This window comes from Sinocyclocheilus rhinocerous, unplaced genomic scaffold, assembly GCF_001515625.1.
Source record: "Sinocyclocheilus rhinocerous isolate Xijiao unplaced genomic scaffold, SAMN03320098_v1.1 scaffold112, whole genome shotgun sequence".
Taxonomy (NCBI): Eukaryota; Metazoa; Chordata; class Actinopteri; order Cypriniformes; family Cyprinidae; genus Sinocyclocheilus; species Sinocyclocheilus rhinocerous.
The window spans coordinates 643,724-657,896 of NW_015644008.1; the positions used below are offsets into that span (position 1 = coordinate 643,724).

Sequence of the window (14,173 nt, forward strand, 5' to 3'; positions counted from 1 at the left end):
TTCGACGGCTTTCCGCCTCACTCTGCTTCATACTACGATGTTAATAAATCTTTAATACGATTAGCTCATCCATGAACATGATTTCTGCCCGAGTCCTGTCGGATTGCATCGGCTGTGGGGATGAAGACGACAACTCCCATGATTCCACACTCAGTCACGGTGCCATCAAACTTCGCCTTTGTCTATTTGTTTGTTTTGAACACGTGCCCTCTAGCGGTGAAAACTTGCATAGGCTACTGTACCTTTAATAGGGTCACCTAAAGAAAATATATTTAAAAAAATGTGTATAATGAAATTAATAGCCAGGCCCAAAAAACAGCGTGTTTCTGCTACCACTCAAAATAGGCATTGTCAAAATGATATAATAAATGATCTGTGGAGTATTTTGAGCTGAAACTTCAGACACATTCTGGGGACACCAGAGACTTATATTACATATTGTAAAAAGGGGCATAATACGTCTCCTTTAAAAGTTAATTAGTTATGAAGCTCAATTCAACTAAAAAGCAGCTCTACAGAAGAAGCTATACATTATTCAGCTCAAATCATTCCAGTGTTAATTCTATTTAATAAAACTGTATATTTTGTAAAATTCTGAAACAAGCTTAAATCAGTTATAAGCAGCTCTACAGAAGGCAATAGTGTTGTTTAATGCATTACATTTATTTACATAATGACATTAGTTGCAACAGGTAGACTGGTGTGGACTAGTGAGAGTTTTCCTTGATTTATTTTTCTTGCTTCAAAGAAAAATGGTGCATTAAATCTGAATGCACCAGGCTTTGAAAGGAACATATTTTTAGAAGGCAAATTTAAGCAAAAATAACCTTGTGGAAAATAACCTCATGGTTTTTTAAAACAGTTGACAGCAAATGTCTAGTAAATGCATAAATAAAAAGCAATGAATATCGGTTACAATTGTTGCGTTGTGATAAACGGCTCTCACCCGTGGGTTGGTTGGGGCCACATGGTTAGCCAGGAAGGCCAGTCTATAGGAGAGTTCTCTGACACCCAAAGCCTTGAGCCCCTGAATGCCGTCAGCCTCAAAACCCTCTTTCCCCGTCACCCTGCTGCTGGTTTCTGCCCGTGTGCCTATGAAGATGAGAAGTAATATTCAAATATGACTGAAAAGCACAGATAATAAATGTATTTACTCACAACAGGCACGTCAGCTAATGGCTTCCTATTGGTTTTCAAACAGTAAAAACAGACCCAGCAATCTTAGACAAACTCGCATTGATAGAAAAACAGATCAGTACCAGCGAGCGCCATGGCGGACACATCAGGCACAACAATCAGTGTGCCCGTGAAGTCACAGCGATCTCCTGCTTGCGCGGTTTCCACGGCCTCCGCCCTCAGAATCACCTCCACACTGCGGGGAATGGAGCCTCGCGGCAGCTCCGCCTGCGTCTCCTGAATCCGCACCTGATGAATCAGGATAAACAACTCATGCATCTCACATCAACATATAGTCCATCATGAAGATTCAAAGCACCACTCAATACTTACACAGATGAATTACTCAAAACAGGTGAACAAGGACTTGAAATTATGACAAGAAAGATCATCTTTAACTTCTACATTTAAAATGTACCAAACTTATTAAACATGCACAAATTATTTTTTTTTTTTCATTATGATATTTTCAAGCTGCCCAAATTCCAGTGGATCACTATAATGTATATAGGAGTTTATGCAATACAGATTGTTTTAAAGCAGCTTCTCAGTAACAAACAAGAAAATCAGTATTAATGTTGCAAAATTCTTAAATTATGAAACGAATAATTTCAGATGTAAAGCAGCTCTAAAAGGACAATAGTGTTATTATTTATAACTTCAAAACTTAAATTTAAATGTGCAAATTTAAAGACTGTATTAAACATGAACAAATTATTTATTTTGCTATTTTAGCTGAATATTTGCAGAAATTTCAGTGCACCACTATATGTCGAGCCACATTTATTTATATAGAGCTTCATACAATACAGATCGTTTCAAAGCAGCTTCACAGTAATAAAAAAAACAGACTTTATGAAGGAAAGACTTATTAAACATTCAGAAAATAAGCATACTGTCATACAAGTTTGCATAAAGCGATAAAGACAGCTTTTTTTGTGATCAACACCTGGACATTTGGAAATTGTCAGATTCTCTAAAAGTTGATTAACAAAATATTGAAACAATTTAAGAAAACACTTAAAGGGATAGTTCACCCAAAAATGAAAACTTGATGTTTATCTGGCAAGAAGACGCGTCATGTACCGGCTGTTGAGAACGCGCTCAGAACAGTTCAGACATTGCAGTGCATCAGAGGTAAAAAACGATATAAATAATGCCTCGGATGCCTTGAGGGTGAGTAATTTATGGGCTAATTTTCATTTTTGGTTGAACTAACCCTTTAAAGAAATAATTAATAAAAATTAAGCAAAAAATCGTTTTTGGACTGTCACTTTGGATGTGTGCAGAAAGTTTTGTAGATGCAACTTCAAATTGCAAAAAAAGTCAAAATTGTTCAAAATCACCACATTCTCACTTTCTGGAAGTCAACGAAGCGGGACTTGTTGGTGTCGAGCATGAAGCGGCGGCGGTTGGCACACACGGGGTTCTTGCAGATGGTCGGCTGTGTGTATTTGAACTGCTGCTCCACGTCTTTGATGACAGACTGACAGTCCAGACAGAGGAAGGTTCCGCTGACTAGCTCCGGGTGCACGGGGTGGGTTCGCACCACCTGACCGCTGATGCGTAACAGAGTGCCGATGCGGGCAGTGGAGAGCTCACGGATCCTGGACAGCACAGAGCAAATGATCTTACTCATTCACACGCAAAGAGGCTGGCCAATCATAACAGAGGAAATTTATAGATGTATTATAATATATAAAGAAATGTCTGTAAAACTCTAAGGGTCAAAAATAGGGTGTAAAATTAAACCGCAATTTAAAAAATTACAATGATAAAAGTAAAATGAAATTACAAGCATGATAGAAGCCCTTTAAAGTGGTTGAAGTGCTTGATTCAAAGGTCTGACCCTACAAAACAAACTTTGGAACTGAAATACATACTTTTGCCTAGACGGAAAGTCTGAAAAAGCCACATAAAACTCTTTGGACGGTGGAATATTTCCATGATCTCTGGCAAAGTGGCGAACTGCTCGGCAGAGATACGGGTAAACCCTGGATAAACATTAGATGACAGTGAAAATATGAAATTAAGATGAAGCTCTGCAGTAAACCGCGATTTATCATCATACATAAATGCTCAAAAACGACCAGAATTTTACCATGGTTTATGATAATGAACAACAACAACAAAAAAAAAGACAATTAAAAGCTGCCAACTTATGCTTCATTTATTTACCAAAGGTAATCAATTAAACGTTTTCTGACTATTATTTTGTATGTTTTCTTAAACTTTGGTAGCTGCAGCTGAAAATAGTAGAAAAATGTCAAAACTTTCTGAAAGTCAACATTATTTTTTTTGTAGGGTTGGTGTAAATATAACGAATAGTCATAAATAATTTCAGTCATATAGTCAAATAAATCATTTCATTAAAATAAGTGATAACACAAGTATTTTTTGTTTCATGATGCATGCAAGACGTGTCTAATTCGCAAATCAGCTGGGATAAAAAAAATAATAATAAGCACAAATAATAAGGCAAACTTTAAGATGTATATCTTTTCTTCCTCTTAAAGAGAACCGTTGCTGTTGACCTGTAAAACTCCTCTTGAATGGTGGTGGCGAGCTGCTGGTTGTAGTGCTCGATGTTGCTGAAGCTCACGGTCAGTGTGTTTCTCTCCGGTCTGATCAGCTCTTGCGCGTCGGACAGATATAAAGCATCGCCGGTTTTTGACTCCACAGCATCAGAAATACATACAGAAACTTTTAATTATTTTATTTAACACATTTAAAAAAAAAGTGAACCACACTATACAAATGGTTTTCTGGTAGCAGGTAACAATGCAGACAACACGTCTACAAACCTGTCCAACTTGCTCGTTCTTGGGACGTGCAGCTAAAATTGCACCTTTTTCCTAAATTATTTCTGAAGCCCCTCATTGCTAATATTTCAATGCATCTTTGTTCATTTTTTTCTTCATTTAAATGCTGATAGGCAATAACATGCTTAATGTGTAGGATTTATTTCTCATTGGGTTTTTAAAACCGGCAATGTATTTATTTTGTGAGATTAAAGCTCGAGGTCTCTGTTTGTATGTACATTTCCAATGCGGTCTGTCCATATGCAGGGCAGCAGTAAAGTCCGTCTCTCGCACAAACACATTCACTGACGCACACACTCTCCTCTTCTTGCTTTTTAAACTCAACACAGGCCGAAACATCAAGAGGAATGATATTTATTACCCAAGAGACAACTTAAAAAAAAAAAAGTGAGAGCGAGAGAGACAGACAGTAAAGACGTGGAGGAGTGAAGAAATGTTTAGGCCAAGTAGCTGTAGGTGTCCTTCTCTCCATCCACCCGCTCCAGATATTCCTTCTCTATGAGGATGTCAATGCACTTCTGCAAAACATAACACAACCCCAAGTACATATGAGCGCTATACTGTGCTTCTGTGCTGATAGAACAGGGTTTCTGCAGGTTTTATGATGATAAATTTAAGACCATGTAAAAAAAAACACAATACGACAACATGGTCTCTAAATGTAAATGTTTATGTTTTTTAGTTTAAAAATACAACTTTCCCACCATAACTTTTACTGCACCTGCAGAAAAGTGATGTTCTTCCTCAGTATTTTTGTCTTGTTTTCCAGTAAAATAGATTCTTAAATTAAAATATATATTCTTTGAAAAGCAATAAAAAGTCTTGTTTTCTGAGAAAATGTTTATGATTAAAACAACGGGCTCAGAAAAATCAACCTAATTTAAAGAGAAACGCTTTCATACCCTATTTCATTTCAATTGTATTGGAAAACAAAAATACTGAGGAAGATTTTCATTTTTTGTAGTGAATTTTAATGCCATGACTTTATAAACTTAAAGGGATACTCCAGCCCAAAATGAAAATTTTGTCATTAATCACGATACTTTTTGTACGCAAAGAAAACAAAAATAACGACTTTATTCAACAATTCGTCTCCTCTGTGTCACCGTAGCACCATTTTGGAGAGTATCCACAGTACGCAAACTGCGTATGCTCCTTGTGTTCTGAAGACGAACTAAGCTTTCACGGGTTTGGAACGACATGGGGGTGAGTGATAAATGACAAAATTTTCATATTGGGGTGGAGTATCCCTTTAAGCCTTTCTGCTCCAATTTAAAACCTTTTTAAGGCCTTCATTTGAAGAAGGGCGAATGAAGACCTTTTTGAGATCCACAGAAACCCTGTAAAAACTCCGTAACCAGATTAGATTTGTAGAACAGGAATAACTGACCTTGATGACGGGGACTCTGGGTTTGAACCGGGATGAGAGCTGGTTCAGAACCTCGGCCAGAAGCTGCTGATGCTTCAGAACCTTCCTCATCTTCATGATTCTCACTATGGCCGCCTGCACAAAGAGGAACACATCTAAATTTAGTATGCTATTCGAACACACCTCACCTCATAAAATATATTCATACTGAAAACAGTTGTTAAATTGCAAAAATGTTACAATATTACTGTTTTTACTGTATTTTTAATCAAATAAATGCAGGCTTGGTTGGCATAAGAGACTTGGACATGAAACCTGAATCAGGAGTTTCCTGTCCTCTTCAATGTTTTTATGGGTTGTTTCCTGTTCCTGTTTCTGCTCCGTCTTCATTGGCACGTTAATGTTCACTCTTAGTTTTTTACTGGGGAGAAAACAGTGCAGCCATCAATATTCACAAATTCGTTTACTCTGCTGCATTCTAAAACACTAAATGTAAAACATTAAATATAGATTCATAACTGTCTGCAAGATGAGATACTCACAGGGTTCCCACTCTTTCATGAACACCAGATTCAAGGACTTTCAAGGACTTTTTAAAGCACCATTTATTTTATATCAAGCACCTATCAAATTCACACCCCAGAATATGTAGTGTCATGAAAGACCTTACATTACTTAACATTTCACTTACACTTAACATTTACATTAAACATTTCAGAGTAATAATGTTTTGAATGTGTAGTAATTATACGCTAAAAATTAAACTAAATCCGCCAGCAGATGGCGACAAGTCACTGATTTTATCACTGAATCATCCATTCAATTGATTCGTTCGAACGGCTGATTCATTCAGGAATGAAGCAAGTGACTGTCTTTATGAATGGGTAATCATGAATCACTGACTCACTAGATTCGTTCAACAACGCACTTTCATTGAATGAATAAAACTCAGCTGTGTTTGCTTTTAGAGATGCGAAGTGGCTGAGCTGTTACTATATTTGGAACTATTTTCGTTAAAGAAATAGAGCAAAATCAGGCAGTACATGTTTATTGAACTGTTGTATTAAATCAATATCACATTTGCAAACTCCCTTAAATAACTATTAAGAGTTGTCACACTTACAAATGAGGACAATAGAAGCAATCAAAACCAACAAAAGAGCAATAATATACAAGTGCTATATTAGTATATTATTATAGTGTTATATATTTCAATTTCACTAAGACACGTGCAGCATTTTGTCCAAGCAATAATAAAAGGACACATTTAATTTATAATTTGTCTTAAATCTCATTTTGTTAAAAATATGTTAAAAATAATCGTGAATCGAATCGTGAAATCAAAATCGTGAATCGAATCGAACCGTGAGTTGAGTGAATCATTACATCTCTACTCAGATTACCTACTTTTTATAGCCCAGGAAGAGTTTTATGAGGGTGTCGGGTTTGAATTCCACTTCATCCACGTTTGCGTTCTCGTCCTCTAGAACCTGCAGACACACACTGATTACAACTGAAAACAACTGCAAATACACAATTACATTTAATATCCGTCTGTGTTGATGAGTCAACATGAAATGGCATTCACAACCCATGTCTGTAAATTGAGGATTTTCAGAGAAAACAAATGTAAGGATGTCTTTCCATTGGAAAGTCTAAAGAAAATTAACCGTATATGAATAGTGGGCATTCTATAGCAAAATAGAGAATGAGTGGATTAAGGAGGATTACCCAAATAACACCTAAATAGCTCTTTGGCTATTGCTTAACTCTATTTATGGCCTCGATGACATCAGCGGAAAGGGAAAGCTGTTTCAGAGGTCAAGTAATTATTTGTAATACATGTTGACTTTGCAGGAATCTTTTTTTTTTTTTTTTTTTATAAAGATTTTTTAAAAATCACTCACCAGCAGCTTGGATTTCAATAATATTTGCAAAACCTGCACCAATATGTCCTAAAATACATTAAAAAGCTCTGTTAGCGTGCAAAAATCCACATTTGGCTGACATCTGGATCTTGTAGAGGGTCCTCTTTTGTTTCCTTACGATTTTGATCTGTGTGCTGTCTGTCAGCTGCTGGACTGTATAAACGTCTTCTGTGTTATACTGCAGCAGAATGGCCATCTGAAACGTAGATGCCTGTATGGACACACACAACCAGCCTGATGAATATTCATACACTATTAATGCACTAATTATCCTAATAATTAGATTATATCAATGCAATTAATAACTCTGTTACTGCATATTTAGCAAATTTACTGTACCGTTCAAAAGTTTGCAGTCAGTAAGATTTCGTTTCTGAAAGAAACTAATACTTTTATTCAGCAAGGATGCATTAAATTGATCAAAAGTGACAGTAAAGACATGTATAGCGTTATAAAAGATAGCTATTTAAAATAAATACTATTCTTTGGAACTTTCTATTTATCAAAGAATCCTGAAAAAACGTATCACGGTTTCCACAAAAATATGACGCAGCACATCAACATTGATAATAATAATAAATGTTTCTTGAGCTGCAAACTAGCATATAAGAATGATTTCTGAAGGATCATGTGACACTGAAGTCTGGAGTAATTATGCTGAAAATTCAGCTTTGAATCAAAGGAATAAATTACATTTTAAAACATTTAAGTAGAAAACGGCAGTTTTAAATTTGTAATAATATTTCACAATTTTACTCTTTTTACTGTATTTTGAATCAAATAAATGCAGCCTTGATGAGCAGAAGAGATTTCTTTGAAATGTTATTGTTTGAAGAATTCAAGTCACACATAACTTGTCATACCTGTAAGGTGTAGCGGTTTTTGAAGCAGTTGGTGACCAGTTCTCCTTTGGACAGATGGTAAAGCCAGGTGAGCTTTCGGCCGCTATGTCTGCTGGCATAGAAGGCTGTGAACCTTTGGTAGCTCCTCTCCAACTGCGTTGGAAGAGACAGATGACAGATTTACAAAAACCTTGGAAAGAACAAGAAATTTACATACAGGCATATTTGTTTTATTACCTCAGACGGCAGAGCAAAAGTGCAGGACTGCTGGAAGGGCCATGAACCCGAGCTCAACACCTGGATGCTGAAGTCCACTAGGAAACAACACAACATTTATATAGGACTTCAAGCACAAACGACAGTATTTCTCAGCGCAGCAAAGAGAGAAGCTCATTCTTACGGTCTAAAGGCTCAGAGTTTGTGAGGTGCTTCTTGAACTGTTCGTTGAGGTCTTTGCTGACTCCAATGTCCTGGAACATGCGCTGGAGTTTTGATGTGTATTCAAAGCCACACGCTTGCTAAAAATGACAAACAAAACCAGTGTTAGACACAAACACTGATGATGGCATATGCAATGAACAAACACAAGAACACCACAAGGGTTGGGTGGTATAGAAAAATTGAATAAAAAAATGTTTGTTTTTTTCTTTCTGAAATGTCTTTGGATAGCATTAACAACATCAAGGTTATGGGTTTAATTCCCAGAGAATGCATGAACTGATAAAATGTATACTTTGATTGCAATATTGTCACTTTGGATGAGCGCTGTTAAGTAAAACTAAAAAACTATTACAAATTGTTTTTGTTAATCAAATAATAATAATTACATATTAAACAACAAACAAAAAAAAAAATCTGAAATATTGCCTTGGCAACCAAATGAAATAAAGTACTACAATTACTAAAACTGAAGTAATAATAAATTAAATCTAAAATAATTTTTAAAAATCTAATAAAGGTGACAAAAGCACAAAATTACTAAAACTTAAATTAAAACTGAAAATATAAAAATAAATGCTAATTTAAAATACTAATAAATATTATAATAGTATATAAATAGCATTAAAATAACACTGAAGGCATCTGCCAAATACATTAATAAAAATGTAAATTTGTGAGTGATCTGATAGAGAAACTATGACATTACAATAAAGAAATCTAGTTTAAATAAATAATCAAGACTTGTTTTTCATACAAATTTTCACTAAATGAACAAGAAAGAATGAAAAATATAAATCATGTAAATGCAGCACATGGACTTAAGTGAACATTTCCGATCACACTTGAATTGTTGAATCAGACAATGAACTGATTCACTGAATCAGTTTGAACTGATTCATAGAAATTATTCCAACTCTATTTGCATTTTTGCTACTGAAGTTTAAAATCAGAGATGCTATAAATCAAAGAACAAAATTACAACATCACATCGAGTGCTCATTTTAAAAACTGTAAGCTTTATGGATCATTTTAACATGTTTATATTTTCATAATCTGTAGATGAACTGTTGCACCTTTAGTTTGGAGATCATGCTGGCCTCTGCGTCGTCGCTGGCGCTGTTCTGATGGACCAGACGCTTGGCCAGCATCTTCGCATAGAACTTCTGGAACACATCCTTGTCCTCAATATACTTGAACACCACCATCTACAAAAAGGGAACAAAAGATCAATACAAAGACAAAACAGAGGCATTATGTTAAATCTTGCAATCAGATTTTGTAAAAACACACCACTTGATTCAGAGTGTCTTCAAGTTCCGCCTCCTCTGGGTTTTTGGAGCTGAAATATCAGACAGAGGTTCGATTAGATTCAGCACTGGGATTTAATAACACATGTACAGTGTGTCTAAACACACACCTCTTCTTGAGCAGAGAGTCGCAGTATCTGGCCAGCAGTTCAGGAGATTTGCTGGAGGACTGAACCATCTTAGTAACAGCATTATTATTGATGAAGCGCCCACAAGCCTGAACACAGAGAAAACACGTCTGAATACTTTCAATATCTAAAAGCAAGACCTAAAGACAGGATTCATTTCTATAAGCAAAATTTTCATTTATTATTCCTTTAAGATAAAATATGACCAGACATGAAAAAAAAAAAAAAAACTATATTGTCCTTCAGAAAAGCTGATCATGTCACCCAAAGGTGTGAAAAAATAGTAAAAAAAAATTATATCATTATACTTTTTGAATTACCGGTAGACTTTATTTTTAGATTTTAAGTTCACGCTAAAATTTTAGTTAAAGTAAGTAATTTCTTTGTTTTTGTCTTTTTAAAATAATATCCAAACAAGTGTTTTTTATTTATTAATCTTAGTTTATTTTAGCCCTTCAAACTGAACTACTGTTATTTTAATATCACCGAGATACTATTAATATTTTGATTCAGTTTTTATTTTTACATTTTCTGTTTAGTTAAAAGTTTAGTGATTCTACTGTGTTTTTGTCATCATTAGTTTTTTTGGTTTTTCATGTCTATATAGTTCTTCATTATTTGTTATTATTTTTAGTTATTTTAGTACATCAAGTGAAACTAAATTAAAATGAGAAATGCTACTTTGGCAACTAGCTGAAATAAAGAAATAAATAATTTCAGTTAATGTTTATTTCAGATAACAAATATGTTTTTTATTTATGTTTTATATGATAATAACCCTAGTCTAAAAAGCAGTTTGTGAGACAACAGGCATCAGGATACCAGCCCACAGACATACAAGAACTTGACAGGTTAAATCAAGTTCAACAGGTAAAATTACTACAACTAATTCAATCTTGACTAAACAGAACTGAAAAGATGGTCATACCTTGTCAAGAGCAGCCACAAAACCAGCATCATTGTTGAACGCTGACATCACCAGGGCATTGTACTTCTTGTGGACGTCCAGAATTGTCTGTACGTACATTTTGGGGTCCTACAAGAATTCATAGCGGTTAAAACATGTGCTGTCAGAAAGATCAGATCTAACGCATGATGATCTTGACAGCATGATGTACAACAGACTCACATTGAGAGCAGACTCCCCACATTTCTCGATGGCTGCCAAGCCTTGATTAAAAATGTGCGTTTCCAGAAGTTTCTTTAGTTCTCCCAATCCGTCTGTGATCCGTGACACAAGATTGTACATGCGGCCAAGATCTACATAGAAAGAAAGAATAAATTATAGTTGAGAATTTCAATCTGAAGGACTCATGTACAGATGAACAGACATTGAGTTTTCACTGTGGTTCACACCTTCATTTTTGTCAGCGTCCAGAAGGTTCTGGAACTCTGTGTGGAAGATCTCCAGGTGCTTCTCGATGAGAACCTGCTCACACTTCCTGGCCAGCTCATCCTGTGTGCTCTCATGAAGGTAAACCTGCACTCTCCTCTGCTCCTCCAGCAAACGAGCCTCAGCCTGCAAAACACACACACACACACACACACACACACACACACACAGCTCAACCCTACAACTTCACACTCGGATGGGGTGATACAGGTAAATAAAATCATAAATTCTAAAATAAAAGTTTCAGACTTTTCATGATGTTTGACATACACCACCATTCAAAAGTTTGGGTTTGATAAGATTTGTTTTTAGATTTTTGAACATCTCTTATGCTCACCAAGGCTGTATTTATTTGATCAAACATACAGTAAAAACAGTAATATTGTGAAATATTACAATTTAAAATAACTGTTTTCTATTCTAATATATTTAAAAATGTCATTTATTCCTGTGATGCAGAGCTGAATTTTCAGCATCATTATTCCAGTCTTCAGTGTCACATGATCCTTCAGAAATCATTCTAGTATGCTAATTTGCTAGTCAAAAAATCATTTCTTATTATTATCAATGTTGAAAGGAATTGTGCTGCTCCATATTTTTTTCAGGATTCTTTGATAAATAGAGAGTTCAAAAGAACAGCATTTAGTTGAAAATTATTTTGTAACATTATAAATGTCTACTGTCACTTTTGATTAATTTAATTCATCCCTGATGAATAAAAGCATTAATTACTTCTTTTTTTTTAAAAACTGACTTGACCCCAAACTTTTGAACAGTAGTGTATATCCGACATACATGTATTTATTAAAAACCTATTATTATTATATATTTACTTATTTATTTTACAACCAAACCAACAATCATTTGGACCAAACAGACATTAAAGGCAAGCAGATATAAAATATAGTAAAAATCTTGATTTCTTTAAAAATGATCTTGATGTTTATTCTGCCTCTTTGCAAACTAAATGAGCAAAATGAAGAATTATATTTGTTGAATAACATACAATTATATTTATGCTCTTATATCATTACAAAATACTTACCTATATAGACTTGCACAATCTTAAAAAAAAAAACATTACTGGCCAAATAAAAGTGCTGTAAGATCACTGCAATATTCACAATGCTGCTAAATTTAACACAACAAGATAACTGTAAATATATTTGAGAAATCACCCAGCCCTTCTCGCCAACACCTACACATTTATTGAAGTGCACAAGCTTTGATTTACTTTTTTAAAGCATGTCCTGCTATTTTGGTCTCACCTTCTTCATGTACTCAGTGACAGGATTCTGTTGCAGGAACTCTGTGCTTTCCCTCGTGTAAAACCGTTCGGTGTCAGCCAGGAACTGAGTCTCAAAGTATTCCTTGTAGACGGACAGAGTGGGACCTTTAGCGAAGGCATCGTCCTCATTGAGACCCAACTCAACTACGAGAGATGGAGAGAAACATTTCTGAGGAACTGCACAGCTTCTAAACGCCATGTATCACAGACGCAAACAAACAAGCAGTGAAATCCATCATGACGTAAACGATGCCGCACCATAGGACTGCACAACTCCACTGATGAGTCTAGTGTTGATGGTTTCTCCGTTCCTCTCCTTCTCAATCAGCTTCAATACTGCATTTGTGACCTAAGAACACAAGTACCAAAAAATACATTTATTAGAGTTATTCTCACCTTGTCCAATATGATGCATTTCCTGTTTCCAATCTTACCTGCTTATTCAGAGGCCGAAACAAACACTCCCTCCACGTCACCAGAGCAAGCTGGAAAAACACACACACACAACAAAAAAAGATGTACAATTGTTTATGAATTGAATTGTGCTGTAATGCAGAAGAAAAGCAAGAAACGCTTACGGAGTAGATTTCATAGATCCCTTTCCGGCCCTCGTCACACTCCCTGCGCACCCAGTGGCGGTTGAGGTAAGCACAGATCCCGTTGAGCACTTTACTGGAGAACCTGTAATCCTCCCACTGCTGTGTGTAGAACTTCAGAACGCTCTCATCCATCAGGTCCTCTCCATCCTGAGGACAACAATCAAAAATATATATAAATAAAAATATATACAAAAATATTTGTTCACTGAGAGTTTAAATTTATCAGGTGTTCTTGAATGAAGTTGTTGTAACTGGTCCAAAGCTTGTTCACAAAGCATCTACTTAGTTGTTTTATTGAGGACACAATGTTTATGGTACTTAAGCACTACTTGTAGAGTCTCTTAGTGAATTTGTTAGCAACTTTTATTGAATAAATATAGGCTCACTTTGGTCATGAACAAATGTGCTTTGAACAAATCTGCCCAGTGAATGGTGCTGTAACTGAATCTTTTGGGCTAAATGTTGTGAATCTGATTCACTGGGTGAAACAATGGATCCTAAAGGACATTTGTTCAGAAACAAATCTAAGTCTGGTGAAAAGATTTGTTACTTGTATGAACAAGTCTAATAAGTAGGGATGTAACGATTAACCGCGAGCCGGTTGAAAATCGATTCAAGTATGTGACGATTCAAATCTGTTGAGATGCTAAACAAATCACGATTCAATTAGGGGTAGGAGTTTATATGAATGCATGTCTGAGGGGAACTTACTGTCTTTAGAAAAGTATAGATGGTATTTTTTCTTTTCATCTTGCATCTAGTTCATATGTGCAGCGCTTCTTTGTTTACAGCGGAAACGCTTTAAGCGCCACCTGCTGGAGAGAGTGAATCTGCGTCTCATTCAGCTCGTCCGCTGTTTCATGCAGATATTTTTATGTAT

At 35.6% G+C, this 14,173-nt stretch overlaps 2 protein-coding genes across 2 annotated transcripts in view; both read right to left on the reverse strand.

Annotated features, from left to right (window-relative positions):
- Nucleotides 1–4,337, reverse strand: part of LOC107757789 (maternal DNA replication licensing factor mcm6-like) — a 9,456-nt gene extending 5,119 nt beyond the window's left edge. The window contains exons 1-6 of the mRNA XM_016575364.1: nucleotides 4,296–4,337; nucleotides 3,711–3,850; nucleotides 3,060–3,170; nucleotides 2,534–2,783; nucleotides 1,260–1,425; nucleotides 947–1,092 (exon numbers count right to left, since the gene is read on the reverse strand). Of these exons, the coding sequence (XP_016430850.1) occupies nucleotides 947–1,092; nucleotides 1,260–1,425; nucleotides 2,534–2,783; nucleotides 3,060–3,170; nucleotides 3,711–3,850; nucleotides 4,296–4,337 (855 nt within the window). The remainder of the gene's footprint in view (nucleotides 1–946; nucleotides 1,093–1,259; nucleotides 1,426–2,533; nucleotides 2,784–3,059; nucleotides 3,171–3,710; nucleotides 3,851–4,295) is intronic.
- LOC107757822 (cullin-1) overlaps nucleotides 3,865–14,173 on the reverse strand; it is a 14,047-nt gene continuing 3,738 nt past the window's right edge. Inside the window, exons 4-22 of the mRNA XM_016575406.1 lie at nucleotides 13,273–13,440; nucleotides 13,129–13,179; nucleotides 12,953–13,043; nucleotides 12,675–12,838; nucleotides 11,370–11,532; nucleotides 11,143–11,273; nucleotides 10,942–11,049; nucleotides 9,996–10,102; nucleotides 9,869–9,917; nucleotides 9,652–9,783; nucleotides 8,538–8,655; nucleotides 8,375–8,451; nucleotides 8,159–8,290; nucleotides 7,414–7,506; nucleotides 7,275–7,322; nucleotides 6,775–6,857; nucleotides 5,683–5,788; nucleotides 5,389–5,502; nucleotides 3,865–4,516 (exon numbers count right to left, since the gene is read on the reverse strand). Of these exons, the coding sequence (XP_016430892.1) occupies nucleotides 4,436–4,516; nucleotides 5,389–5,502; nucleotides 5,683–5,788; nucleotides 6,775–6,857; nucleotides 7,275–7,322; nucleotides 7,414–7,506; nucleotides 8,159–8,290; nucleotides 8,375–8,451; nucleotides 8,538–8,655; nucleotides 9,652–9,783; nucleotides 9,869–9,917; nucleotides 9,996–10,102; nucleotides 10,942–11,049; nucleotides 11,143–11,273; nucleotides 11,370–11,532; nucleotides 12,675–12,838; nucleotides 12,953–13,043; nucleotides 13,129–13,179; nucleotides 13,273–13,440 (2,016 nt within the window). The 3' untranslated portion in view covers nucleotides 3,865–4,435. The remainder of the gene's footprint in view (nucleotides 4,517–5,388; nucleotides 5,503–5,682; nucleotides 5,789–6,774; nucleotides 6,858–7,274; nucleotides 7,323–7,413; nucleotides 7,507–8,158; nucleotides 8,291–8,374; nucleotides 8,452–8,537; nucleotides 8,656–9,651; nucleotides 9,784–9,868; nucleotides 9,918–9,995; nucleotides 10,103–10,941; nucleotides 11,050–11,142; nucleotides 11,274–11,369; nucleotides 11,533–12,674; nucleotides 12,839–12,952; nucleotides 13,044–13,128; nucleotides 13,180–13,272; nucleotides 13,441–14,173) is intronic.